At 39.8% G+C, this 14,157-nt stretch overlaps 3 protein-coding genes across 4 annotated transcripts in view; 1 reads left to right on the top strand and 2 right to left on the bottom strand.

Moving 5' to 3' along the window:
- The first annotated feature begins 447 nt into the window (after nucleotides 1–447).
- LOC144662331 (N-acetyltransferase family 8 member 7-like) lies at nucleotides 448–2,589 on the top strand. The gene is made up of 2 exons (XM_078523120.1): nucleotides 448–514; nucleotides 1,373–2,589. Exon 2 carries the CDS (start codon nucleotides 1,530–1,532, stop codon nucleotides 2,166–2,168), a length of 639 nt encoding a protein of 212 aa, XP_078379246.1. The 5' UTR covers nucleotides 448–514; nucleotides 1,373–1,529; the 3' UTR covers nucleotides 2,169–2,589.
- Nucleotides 2,590–3,019: 430 nt separating this feature from the next.
- Nucleotides 3,020–7,068, bottom strand: LOC144664282 (uncharacterized). The gene is made up of 4 exons (XM_078525386.1): nucleotides 7,026–7,068; nucleotides 5,227–5,348; nucleotides 3,883–4,279; nucleotides 3,020–3,564 (listed from the first exon to the last, which is right to left on the bottom strand). Exons 1-4 carry the CDS (start codon nucleotides 7,066–7,068, stop codon nucleotides 3,362–3,364), a joined length of 765 nt encoding a protein of 254 aa, XP_078381512.1. The 3' UTR covers nucleotides 3,020–3,361.
- Nucleotides 7,069–9,343: 2,275 nt separating this feature from the next.
- LOC144664061 (b(0,+)-type amino acid transporter 1-like) overlaps nucleotides 9,344–14,157 on the bottom strand; it is a 28,300-nt gene continuing 23,486 nt past the window's right edge. Inside the window, exons 9-10 of one of the 2 annotated variants that reach the window (XM_078525188.1) lie at nucleotides 10,902–11,079; nucleotides 9,344–10,645 (exon numbers count right to left, since the gene is read on the bottom strand). In XM_078525188.1, the coding sequence (XP_078381314.1) occupies nucleotides 10,569–10,645; nucleotides 10,902–11,079 (255 nt within the window). In that variant the 3' untranslated portion in view covers nucleotides 9,344–10,568. The remainder of the gene's footprint in view (nucleotides 10,646–10,901; nucleotides 11,080–14,157) is intronic. The other variant, XM_078525189.1, reaches the window with a different exon arrangement.

Genomic DNA, 14,157 nt, shown 5'->3' with positions numbered 1-14,157 from the left:
GCAAAAAGAAGAGTTAAGAGAAATAAAAGTTCAAGGCCATGGTCTATACTCTTAAAGACCATAGAAAATGACGCAATAAAATGTCGAAAGATTTGCGGTGAAACCACGCGACTTACGGCTCGTGGTTCCACTTGAGTTTTGACCATTTTATGATGTCATTTCTATGGTTTCCTATGGTTTATAATAGTGTAAGGCATTTGCGCTTGAACATAAAAGTTTTGTCCCTTCATTCAGAAGGCTTAGCAAAGCAAAGCCCTTTTTGATAACTTAACGGTAGAAGGGTTTAAAAAATCTGCGCCAGTTTTGTTTTGGCCGCAAAATATAATTTATAATCGCCAGTTCACTTTTCGTGATTACTCGTGCGAAACGGCGAAGTTTATTGACTGAATCACGCAACGCTTGAAATGCGATTTTATAATAGAACATGTTTATTCATGACGTGTTTAGGCTTTAGATGCAACGGACGGTAGTCGCGACGGTGTAAATCTGCGCTGACCTCCTCTCAACGATAAAGGTATTTCTATTGAAACCCTTTACTGTTGACAAGTTTTCTTGCATTCCTGCCCCGGGATTCCCTCGCTATTAAAATCACAAAATGCAGGTTTAATATTTGCATGTTATCGAATAAGATAGCATATTTAAGCTTGCGTGTTTCGTGTTTAACAAAACGAACCGAAGACGTAGAAGTAATTCACTGAAGTGCAGTTTTTGGTCCCTTCATTGGGTACAACAAAACTGTTCCATGTATTGACCCTGATAAAGGAGGCCTTCAGAGGGTAAGGTATATTTGTCAACATACTTAACGAGTAACGACAATGTCGTGGGGTTGACGCAGGGTCATTCTACCACAGAAAGTCCAATAGCGCCAAATAGTTCTTTGTTAAACTATAGCTAACCAACATAGCAAAAGTGCACCAAAATCTAAGTTGGGGAAAACGGTTAATTCACTAAAGACCAACTAAAACGTTTATAACTTAAATTAATTTGCATAATTTCAAAATGGCGCTTGAATTAGCCTCCTTCCCAGTCACGGTTGTCACGCAATGCTTTGCCCGAGGAGCTCTGCGTGACGAGCGCAAACAACAGCTACGAAGGAGACTACGCTTGAATGTGTTTTCTGGAATTATAACAAATTGTAATAGAAAGTTTTTCTCCACCGAATGAGTTGTTAAGTGCCCCTTAAACATTATGTACATCATAAAATATAGAAAAAAGCTCATGTGAAATTAAAAATGGCGGCCTTGTAATGACCAGCCCTTTCGCATGAGCTGGCCAGATCAAAATCCCAAATCAAAATGGACTGTCTTGTTATTCAAGTTTGTCTTGTTGATGTAGAGTTTGAGGATTGCTTTTTTTTAATTTTTTCTACTAGACCAGTGTTACTAGTACAATGGATCACAGAGATACTGAGCAACACTCGACTCCATCCTAAAGACACATTAATCATTCGCTCATTCCAGCGCTCTGACCAAAAAGAATGCCAACAGATTTTTGTGGATGGATTTCAAGAGTACATAAACACCGTTGCCATGGCGATCCTGTCAGCATCACAATGGTATGTTGGCATCGCAACTGTCTTCACAGCACTTGCTGCAGTAATATGGTCAACCTGGATTTTTGTTGTGTTCATTTTAATTACTGTCATTCTGTCAATATTTATATATGTTGTATTGAAATTATTTGAATGGAAGATTATCAATCATGTAATGAAAGGTGATCTGAAAGATATTGAGAAGACGTACATGTCAGATGAAGGATGCCATATGTGGGTAGCTGAGTGGTGCGGTAAAGTGGTTGGAATGGTTGGACTCATTCACGATGAAAGCCATGAACCAGGAGTATTTGAACTGCAGCGAATGTACGTGGCACCACATTGCAGGAAGATGGGGATTGGTAAAAGAATGCTCATTGAACTGATTACGCATGCAAAGAAACATAGAAATATCAAGATGATTATTCTAACAACAAGCATCACGCAGAAAGCTGCCATACAATTGTACATGAAGTATGGTTTCAAACCCAGGACAGTCAGTTCTGGAGGCAAAAAATTAGATCAATTGACAACAGGCAGGACCCTTGCTAGAAAAGTTATTGCAATGCTAAGTTTTCTGGCAAAGCATGTGGGAGTAGAGCTCGAGTTATTGACTGCCTCAGCCAAAACATCTTAACTTTTTTTTGCTTCAATAAGATCCAATAAGGTCTCTTGTTTGGGGTACATTTGGGTTTGCAGTATTGGCCAATTTTTCATGCGGCCGTTTTGGTAGTTTTGATCTTGAATTTCGGCATGGCAGTATTCTCCAAACATTGGCTTGCTTCTGCTAAATGTAACAATGTAATAATCACCGCAAAATGTAATCGAATGTAATACTAATAATAACGCATAATGTAATAAAATTGACGCGCAAAATGTAATAAAGCTGTTAACGCAAAATGTAATAACATTTAAACGCAAAATGAAATAAATTTTCTAACGCGTTAAAGGGAGGTGGGTATAAATCACGTTTCTTGCAAAATGAAATAACCAATTCACGAAACCAAGATAAAAGGTGTTAAATTACTTATCAGAGACGAGTAGAGTGAGCGGGGGACTGGGGCTCAGAATGACGACAGTCACGGTTATGCGTACACAAACGATGAAGAAACTAATGACTGAATTCAACTTTTTTGGTTGATTTTTAATTAGCTGGGTTGCCATGGTAACACAACATGATCTTACGTGACACGCAAAAATTAGAAATGCAGTAGCTGATCTTGTAAACTGCCAAATTTGAGCTCGTCAACTGCAACGGTTTGGGTGTGAGAGTAATATATAAGTTACGTACTCCGAAGATCGGAAAACTGTGTTCAGCCACCTTAAATCACTTCATGGGATTTGAACATTCATTTATTCATTCACCCCACCAAATCGTGTTTCACGAGAAAAAAAAAAACAGAAATTTCACGCTGGCACGGAAAATAGAAGGCATTTCACGGATCACGAAAAATCCCGTTACCACTTTCTGTAATGGAATTCCTTAGAACCCTCAAAACTATAAGAACTCGTCAAAAGATTCACTACTTTGAGTTGGTTATTAAGAATGCGAGTTTTATTAAGCCTGGTTTTCACTAGCGACGCCGAGAGCGCAAGAATAACAGCTCTTTTTTGTCCGTGAAAACAGCTTCGACTCAAGCAAAAGCACAAGCGCATTGCATTTGGATGTTTGTGCTTGTGCTTGCGGCAAGCACAAGCACAAGGATCAAAATTTGTCCTTTTTGCGTGATCGCGCTTGTGCTTGCGCTTGTTCTTGCGTCGTGAGTAAAAACCAGGCTTAGGACCATCTTAGAAATCTATCAACCCAAACGATGAGACCTTGGATAACTTCTAAAAGGGCAAGATTCTGTACACTAGCAGACGGGATCTTGTAGAAGCATGCCCTGGGGGTGGTTGGTCACCATAGTAGTCGCTGTCTGTGTTAGAAATCAGCTTCCATCGCTTCTGTATCTCCAGATTTTCAAACTTGTTCTTGTAGCCGTATTCTTCGCTCTCATACCCATCAGATCGACAGTTGAAGCAAATAATTCCCCCTATAAAAAAAAGAAACGTTGAATATTATAAGGGAGTCGTGACAAAAACTTAAAAAAAGCAAATTAGACAACACGCCATTAATTTTAGCCTCCCAAATTTACTCCAAATGTCACCAAGACTTCCGAAGATTTCCGTAGTTGATCCGAAGACTTTTAAAGTTGACCCGATGTCTTATGAAGATTTCCGAGGAAAACAGTCTCAAGACGAATCAATTCAAGGAGTTATAAAGGCTTGGATTGGACTCGGGCAATTTTGAGTACTCAAAACACGATTACCTATTAATCACGAATTGTACTCGAAGGTCGTTGTTAAGTTACCTGGTTTTACCCATCGTAGAATCTCGTCAAATGCATTAGGTAAAACCAATCCAGGGAGAATCACTCCTGAAGCCACCACAATGTCAAATTCAGCATTCTTTATATCAACAACTCTTTCGCTTGCCACGAATGAGCAAATCAACTTGCTGTAGATTCCTTTCTCTTTTGCTTTCTCTAGCATGTCTTCAGACGCATCTAGCCCAACCAGATTGTTAAATTTAAATTTCTCGTTCAGGATTTCTCCCACCAATCCAGTGCCACAGCCCAAATCCAGCACTCTCAGGGTCTTCTTTTTGTCACCATAAATTTCAGTCGCTGCTGCATTGAGGGTGTCCGCGCACTTGATGTGACCAACATAACCAGGAAGGATGGAATCTTGTTGTGAACCAGTGACCCACTTTTTAAAAGAGTAAAAAGACAACGCGTTTTGCTAAATAGATGGCATTCATGTATTAGGTGCAAAAAAAGGTTTAATTACTAGCACAACAGTTTTAATATTGCCATAGACATCTTGATACATTTCTATACTAAAGAAAAGCTGTTTTAGTAAAAACTCAGTCGTGTTCTATTAAAAATCAGCGAATCTGATTGGCTCTTCCACTGCGTTCTATTACAGTCAACTCTCCCTAAACGGACACCTTTATAAGACGGACACCTCCATAAGACACCATTTTTTTTCACCTCTGCCGTTTTTCTGTCATTTTACTGTAACTAAACTCGATATAAGACGAACACTTTTCTAAGACGGACAGTTGGAGGCGATCCCGAAGGTGTCCGTTTTAGAGAAAGTTGACTGTAAACAAATAGATTCCATTTTTCCGCGCGTATGTTCAGTTATAGGTCACAGATGACGTTAAAATGCGGTAAAAACAAAAAAATTGGCACATGAGCCGTTAGGCGAATAGTCAACTCCACTGCGCCTCGTTGACTATTCGCTCATAGAAACTCGAGGTCGTAGTCTAATTGTTAAATAGAACAGGATCGCGTGCGCGTGACAATTCGTTTTTGATTTTTTGGTTTAAAAAAAAGTACATAAAATTGTAGGTTTTGGACTGCAATCCTTCAGAGTTTCTATTAAAACAATCAGTTTACTCCCACTAGTTTTATAGTCTAATTGTTAATTAACTATCAAATTTATACCTTAAGTTTGGATTTTCCTTGGGCATGACCCCCAAAAATTAGATATTGTAATTTTTAAGGACTGAATTTTGGAGGTGCCTAGCCACCCAATCTACCCCCCACAATCAGCCCCTCCCCTCCCTGGGACGCCCCTGGGACTATGTGCACATACTGGAGTCTACTGGAGGCTTTAGGCTATGAGTTACGATATTACTACTAACGTACTTTTTCATAGGTATTGGCGAAGGCTTTGTATCTTTCTTTCACCACTTTTCCAGAGTCGTTCCACCAGTCAAGCTTTGCTGTCGGATAAACTTCAGGCCCGCTGATGTTCTTTTCTATGTGTCCTTCAGGAGATAAAATCCTTCTTTTTCAGTGAATTGCTAGAACCCAGCCTCCTCCGCAGGCTACTCCTTTTAATCCTTAAATTCCTTAATATTGGGATTCCTGTGGTTGCAGAGAGGCAGAGAGAAAACTGGGACTAGTAGAGAGGAAGACTGGGGACGAGGGAGTCCGGGAAAAAACGAGGAGAAGAAAACTCCGAGCGCTTTTCCTAATTCTCCCTCTCCCCTTGTCTTTTCTTGCTCGGTTCCAGTCTCTCTTCCGTAACAAAGGGAGTTGCATGCGGAAGAGGCTATTTAGAACCCTTGCCACCACGTGCACCGATTGTAAGAATCCTTACAAACCCCGATAGGAAGCTCGGAATTTTTACAGCCCCTGAATAAAAGAACTCTTTCAACCCCGATTGTAAGTTGCAAGTTCCTAAAAAAAAACACCCTTTACGTGAGCTTTTCTTAAATAAAATGTGCCAAAGTATAGAGAGAGATCGCGAGAAATCAGGAACACAAATGATTTGAATGAAACAAAGAGCGGGAAATCTGGGCAGAATTGCCTATATTGAAAACGTGGGGCGACCAAAACACGCCAGAAAGGTCGGAACACATGCCCACTAGGCGACAAGGGACAAATCTGCGACAAGTCACTCCGTGTGTAGTGCTTTAAAACAAGTCGCCGCGACAAGGCGCCTGTTCGGGGCACACGCAGCGAATTGGAAGAGTGGGAATGTGAACTAGTTTTTCAATTCAATATGGCGAAAAATTGCGAAAATACATGACACTCTCATTTGTTCACAGAAGTGTGCACACGCTGCGACAACGCTGCTTTTGCTCATTTTGTCACTGCGATCAGTCGTGACAAAGATTGTCGCGAAAAAGTACAATGTCACGCGATGCAACATGTTGCAGCAACTTTCCCTTTCCCTACTAGCTCACCTTAAGCCACACCCGTGGCTGAAGCCCCGCAAAGACCGCAGTCCATGCCTGAACGATCTCGCTTGAATGTTCATTAATGTAATTAATGAAACTGGAAATAGGATTGCATACACGGCAAGCATTCAATAGTGTGCTTTAAAACATAAAAATGATCTAAAGCGCATTACAATATTAAAACCTTAAAATATTAAAATTTACTTAATATATACATATTATTGACAAGATCTAAAAGTTAAAAGCTAATTTAAGTCTAAAAATAGAACTAATATTTCGCAGGCTAGATGTGAGCGCATTCCAAAGTGTAGGCTACAGATATACTGAAAGACCTGTCGCCAAAAGACCTTTTCATTTTCCCTTCTGGGTGCAATAAAAGCGTGCCTGAATTTATAGAGTGCAGTGAATAGCGTGCGTGCTTTCTTATATTAATTAAATCAATAATATAAGCTGGCGCCATGGCATTGAGAGCCTTAAAATCGTAAAATGAATTCTATATCTAACAGGTAGCCAGTGCAATCCATCTTCAATCTTGTAAAACGGGCCTGATATGATCATGTTTGCGACTCGAGGGTAACAGCCTAGCCTTGGCGTTCTGCACTCTCTGCAATTTTAGCTATTACACAATCATCAGTTCTAATGGTAACAAAAGTGTGCAAAACCATCCCTTGCTTTAATAAGTCGCTTTATATTGTGTAACCAGAAAAATGCCGCACTACAATACTTAGAAATACGAATCGACAAAGAAAATTAAAATACCTGCAAAAATGGCAGCCACTTGTCTGAACCTCCTGGCAAGCATAACGCTTTCACTTTGATAATTGAACTGGTGCTTGGCAACAAGGACGGAAAAAAGCAATTGATGAACGGTAAATCACATTGTAAGGCATCGATGCATGCAATGAGGCAGCCACTTGTCTAATCCACATGACAATCATGGAGCACAAGAACAATGCTAAACTTCCAAAAATGGTCAAACATAATCAAGATATATAGCGAGATAAAATGACTAGACTATCGAAATCCCTTGCAGTTGACGACAGCTTACGCAATTCCACTGATTGGCAGTAAGGTCAACGCATCTCATTTCCAGCGACCAGGAGCACGAACTTGGGCTTCAGTGGACCCTTTGTCGCAGCGTGACAAGCACCGCCAATGCGAAAACTATGGCTTTTATAGCGTCTAATATCGAGACCGCAGTAGGTCAAACACCTCTGAAGTTCGGTGTGAAATTGATGAAGAGACAGGCGAAAACTCGGCATGACAGAAAAGTTGAAGGGACTATGTCACGGGGATTTCGCACGTTGTATGGTCTAAAACTGTTCTGAAATAAGTGGTAGGCAACATAACCCATCAAAAACATAGTCATAACCTTTATTTGGGGATAGAAATCAAACTTCGGCTATATATATCGATGGTCATCGATTTCAGTTTTGAAGGCGCGCGGAAACATTTAACTTGATAACGTTGCCTAACGTTTTCAAATTACAATCCATTTCCATCCGAGCCATCCACAGTCATACCCGCTTTTAAACAGTTTTAGTGCTCTAAAATAGCAATTGTTAATAAAAATGGACCACTATTTTTAGGTCGGCACAAATATAAATTTGGGCTGTTCAAAAATCTGTTAAAATCCGTGATATAATCCCTTTAAGAAGTGATAAGTAGCACCCAGGGAGGGAGGGCATGATCTCAGTTTACAGAAAAGTGGACCCGGCCGATCGCCACGAAGCCTAGTATACTGCAAAGGAGCGGTAACCGGGCTAAGAGTTGGAAAATTCTCCCTTGCTAGTAAAATGTTAAATGGCTTCTTTTGGTGGGGTTGTGTTTGAATTTAGAAATTTTTGCCAAATGCGAAAGGCCGTTATGTGACTAGAAGGTTAAACTATTGTATCGCACAACTGATCATATGACTGCAAATTTGTGTTCTTGTGTTCTTGGTAGCGAGCTCGCTAATGCGAAATAGACCATAGAAAGCCACTAGAAACAGTTGCCCCAAAAAGAGAATGCTGTCGTACCAAAGGGTTGGACCCCCAAAGGCCAGAGACAGAACGAGTTCATGTAAAACCGGCTTTGTCCAGACGAACATCTGCAGTTCGTTGCCGGCTTAAAGCTGTCAGCAACTTTTGAGAAAGATTTTGTTGCGTCGCGGAAGCCTCTCAATTTGTGTACAAAAGAAAATGGCCGTATTGCGAAATATAAGAAGTGACCGTAGGATATGCCATTTTTGCCCGGGGCCATGGGAATTTAACCACCAAAACTTCAAAAGTTCAAATGCCCAGGGGATGTTGAAGTTTCGATTTGATTAGTATATTAATTTCAACAAAGTTTGAGGAAAATGATGTCTTACAAGGATCACCATCGGAAACTGCTTATCAAAAATGCCCGGGGGGGGGGGGGTACTCCCTATAATGGCCTATACGGGGAGGCTCCGCTCGAAAGGGTTACCTTTTTCAGGCTTCAGGTATATAAAAGGGTAGGGATTTCACGAGTTTAAGTATATGAAAGGGTATTGAAATCTGTCATTTGGCTATTTAAAAGGGTCTTTAAATATAATATTTCGAACAGGCGCAATTTATGGCTGTATTATTTTAATTTATTAAGCGCTACATAAAAATAACAAGAAAACGTCCTATTTTAAGTACACGCCATGTCTCTTAGGTATATGAAAGGGGTACCTTTTTTCAGTTAAAGGTATACGAAAGGGGTACAATTTCTGTCAAAAATGGTATATAAAAGGGTAAGGGGTTAGAACTTGGGGCGGAGCCTCCCCATATAAAACTTCTTTGAGTACCCCCCCCCCCCCGGGCAAAAATGTTATTGAAACCTCAGGTTACGACTAGTCTTGAAAAGGCTTTTATTGCATGTTGACTAGACATCCAACCAATTACCAATTAGGGCTAATCGATAACAAAGGGCCTATTCAAATATTTTCATCTGACACAGATTTTTCACTCTTCTTTTATTAATTGGCCAACATTTACAGACATATTATTTACATACGGTGGCTCATAAGTGCCATGCATTAGCATCGCACTTTTTCCCTTTTTGTGACTTTTTAAGCGACTTTTGTAGCGACTTTTGTAGCGAGTTTTGTAGCGACTTTTGTAGCGAGTTTTGTAGCGACTTTTTAATTAAGCGACTTTTTTTAGCGACTTTTAAAGCGACTTTTTAAGCGACTTTTAGGATGGCACTTATGAGCCACCGTATTTTACATGTACTACTTACAGGCATTATTATTTAGACGATGCTTACGGTTCATTAATAACAATATTCTTAGAATACGTTACTTGCAATTAAACTGGAATGCTCTTCTTAACTATTTAATTGCTTATATTGTATATTTTACTTACAAACACTAGACTACGTTATGATTCAAAACGTTTTTAGAGTGCAGGCGCGTAGGAAGGGGGGTTCGAGGGATTCGAACGAACCCCCTTTGGAGGTCAATAATGGAGGACTGAAAACACAAACTGTTGATTTTCAGCTTTTAGCAAATAGTGGGGGAATGGAAAACAAACTTTGAGTGTTGCAGCTTTTAAATTACCCTGCAAGAAAACGCTAAAAGTATCGGGCAAGTGTTAAATTGTAAAGGAGAATGGGTCCTAGAGACCTAGTATTATATGTAGTCAAAATAATCCCATCGTTGAAAAATATTTCCTTTACAGGAGTTCGGGATTTGATAAATGGAGTATCAATAGACGAAAGGCGGGGAATACATGTTGACGCTTTGACGCTGCTTTTAGTACATTGACGGTGGAGCCGGGGGTTGGGGGGCTTAACCTTTTACCCTGAGATGCCTTTGCAGCACACGTCAAGCTTTTGTAAAACGTTTAGTGTACAAAGCCGGTGTATGTATGAATGTATCAAGTTAACAAAACGCCAGAAATATTGTTGTTATGACTAAAAATACGTGTTATTTTACACTCCATCGAGTTTGAAATATTGACGGCACAATGCTGAAAACAGCATTTCCGGGGCCCTAGATTTCAAAATATTCTGGGGGGACATGCCCCCAGACCCCCCTAGAGGCTCGCGCCTTCGGCACTCGTATTCAACAACCCCCCTTAATAAATATTCCTGTCAATACGAACACCCTTCCAAAAACCTCAGCTACGCGCCTGGAGTGATGATCATGACAAGTATCGCGTTACTGGCATCACTCGATAAGTAAAATAGGAAAGATATAAGTTAAAAATTTGATGATACATATTGAAGTTTTGGCTTTAGTTTTGGCGATAGAAGCGGTAAACCTTCTTACTTTTGGCCACAGTTTTTCACTCCATGATAACGATTTTCAGCTCAGCAACCATTAATGTCTTCTTCTTTTTCAGGAAAAGCCACGTCACAGACCATCTGCAGCTTAAATGTCACGCGATCTGAAAGAAAAACAAGAGTATTGTCACTGCTATGATAATTGAACGAGTATTGAAAAACTATAATATAATTATTATACATTCGGGCCTTCTAGATTTCAAAATTTTATTGACACCTAGCGGCTTGCGCCTTCGGAACTTCGCAGTTGCCTCTGTTGTCAGGAAAGTCAGGCTGCGGGCCTGCTTACATAAAATAAAAGGTTTTTGAAGTTCAACGTCGAATTTCTCAAGTACCCCACCCAAATAACGTCCAACTTACCAACAAAGCGAAGGAAACTCTGCGGAGCCACCTTAAACCGAACAAACACCAAGTAAAATGGAATCCCAGCCGAAACAAACAGCACACAGTAAAACGATTGCAGCGGTGCCTCGTAGAACGGTGCGAATACCAAGTACGATGCGACTACGACCATAATAATGGGAATAGGTATCCAAACCTACAAAGAGGTAAATAACTCAGTATTTGATCAGCACTTTTTTTCGTTTTACACTATCAATGAGAGGCGCGGTGGCCTAATGATTACCTTATTGTTACTTATTTTCGCGGGAACTTAATTTTGCGAAAATGGAACGGTCATATTTCGCGGGACTTAAATTTCGCGATTTGGCCAAAAAAATACGTTTAAAGGAACTAAATTTCGCGAATATTTTCAAAATACTGGTCTGCATTAACAAACAGTTAGTCTCAAAATTGGCACAACTGATTATAATTTTCCACAGCAATAGTTTCCAATGACACTGAACAGAACCATATAACGAGACGAAACCGGCTAAAAACAGTTTGGTATGTTCCTTTGTAACAGAGTAGAGCTAGTTTGACGACTGTACCAAGATAATTATGTAGTAAACTGACGGCAACGTTAATTATTCATATAGAAGGGTATTAAAGTTTGCGTCGTTATTTTTCGCGAGAACATTTTTTCGCGGGTCTTTAATTTCGCGATTTTTTGAAAATCGCGAAAATTAAGTCTCGCGAAAATATGTAACAATAAGGTAGTACGCTGGACTCCGGATCGAGCAAACCGGGTTCGAGACCTGGCCGGGGCATTGCGTTGTGTTTTTGGGCAAGACACTTTACTCTCACAGTGCCTCTCTTCATCCAGGTGTATAAATGGGTACCCGCGAAATAAAGCTGGGGGTAACCCTGCGGTGGAGTAGCGTCCCATCCAGGGGGAGTAGCAATACTCCTAGTCGCTTCATACTACGGAAACCGGGTTAAGCTCCGGCTAAATTTATGAGAAACATTTCAACGAATATCTGAAGTTTGGAAAAACGCCCCTATAATATCGCATTTTCTTGACTTCATTCACTAAATGGTTTTCGATTTTTTCTTCCTTTATGTAGTTGTGTGAGTTCAGTAGCACCAGAAGCCCATTTAGCACATCAGGACGAAAATATGTCTTAGTTGATGGGAGGGTTTAAAGTTCATGGATAAAAGGAATCATGTTTAAAGGGACTGTGTCACGGGTTTTAGCCTAATTTAGGCATGGGAAATAACCATCAAATTAGGTGAAATATAAAAATGACCTCTTAAAACAGTGAAGGAACCCCGGGGGGGGGGGGGGGTACTCAAAAAAGTTTTATACGGGGAGGCTCCGCCCCAAGTTCTAACCCCTTACCCTTTTATATACCATTTTTGACAGAAATTGTACCCATTTGGTATACCTTTAACTGAAAAAAGGTACCCCTTTCATATACCTAAGAGTATGGTGTGGACTTAAAATAGGACGTTTTCTTGTCATTTTTATGTAGCGCTTAATAAATGAAAATAATACAGCCATAAATTGCGTCTGTTCGAAATATTTTAATTAAAGGCCCTTTTAAATAGCCAAATGACAGATTTCCGTACCCTTTCAAATACCTAAACTTGTGAAATCCCTACCCTTTTATATACCTGAAGCCTGAAAAAGGTACCCTCTTCGGGCGGAGCCTCCCCGTATAGGCCATTATAGGGAGTACCCCCCCCCCCCCTCCCGGGGAAGGAACATTTCAATAACACAGCAAATACAAAAGAAGGTACGGATGGCCAAAAGTGACGAAGATTGAAACGAATTACAATATGGGTTTTTGAAATATTGTTGGGCTGAACAGTTTTCAAAGTTAGTCTTGTTTGCTTGCAACTTTATAACGCCCGGGAGACATATTTGGTTGCAATGAAGCTATGGTTTTGTCATTTAGATCCTTAGAAATAATTTCTTTGCAAACATTAAGTTTCATAGCAAGTATTTGGCAAAACTTAAAGGGACTATGTCACAGATTTTACCAAATTTCTGAAAAGCCAAAATTCATATTTGTGTCGCATGAAACCTAGCAGTAATACCTTATTCTCACTAAATTTCGCGAGTACTTAATTTCGCGAAAATTCAAGAGCCATATTTCGCGAGTACTTAATGTCGCGATTTTGAGAAGAAGGTGCAATTGGAGTGTATTAAATTTCGCGATTTTTATCTATTCTTCAATATGAAGCTTTGACCTCGAAACTGTAACAACATAATTAATATGAAAGTCGTCGTAAAAACAGTAAACAAAACAATACACACAGAACAAAACATAAGGTATTCAAAAGTCTAAATCCCTAATAGGTTCATCTACGACTGCAAGAGCGAGATTTTGAGGAACTTGGCGGCAGAGAACAGTTCGAACAGTGCGACTGAAAGAGTGGGAGATAACTAATGAACAAAATTAAACAAAAAACACTAAACATGAAGCTCAGACATGTTAGAATAACTAACGTGAATTTGCAAGGACCACCGTGACAAAATAGAAGTACCGGATCCTCTCACTGTAGAGGATCTAATCAGCTATAACTAAATAACGAATAAAGAAAAAATTGCAAGGCCGATTGAACGGTTTGGGACTGTATTGAAATTCAAATATTTCGGAAGGCACGGCCTTCCTTCTTCAGGGTCTTACAAAGAATGACTCTAAAGGTTAAACGTTACAGATACAAAATGTGGGAAATACGATACAACGCGTAAATAACAATGGTAGAAAAACAAAAACGTTAAAATTTGAAATTTGAAAGGATAAAGAGACGTTACAACATGAAATAAAAGAAGATATACATATATAATAAGATGCTATAAATGGCACTAAAGACTTGAACACCGTAAGCTAATACTATAATAACAACATGAGTGTAAATATAGACTACGAAATGTCATGCTTCATCCTTTTTATTTAATCCTAAAGGTTCAAGTGTTTGACCTCTTTCAATGAGGTACGCCTCTCTTGTCTTCCGAACAACGTTTAAATTTAAAGAGAGGTGTGCAATTTACCGCGATTTGGGAAAGAAATCGAAAAACAAAACATATTATTATTATGATTAAAACAGGAAGTTCTGCTATAAAAGGGATGGCACCTCCCACGCTTCACACATCTTGGGCGCGAAATGCAAATTTTGCAGCCATATCAGGGGGGGGGGGGTGGGGGTGGGAAGAAAGTCGGCACTTTTCATTGACTACATAGCAGTGCCTGGAAACGGTGCGAGTCTATGTAAATCAAGCCGTTGCTAA

This window comes from Oculina patagonica, chromosome 8 (assembly GCF_052425735.1).
Source record: "Oculina patagonica isolate OP01 chromosome 8, crgOcupat, whole genome shotgun sequence".
Lineage (NCBI taxonomy): Eukaryota > Metazoa > Cnidaria > Anthozoa > Scleractinia > Oculinidae > Oculina > Oculina patagonica.
This window is presented reverse-complemented; position numbering and strand designations above follow the sequence as displayed.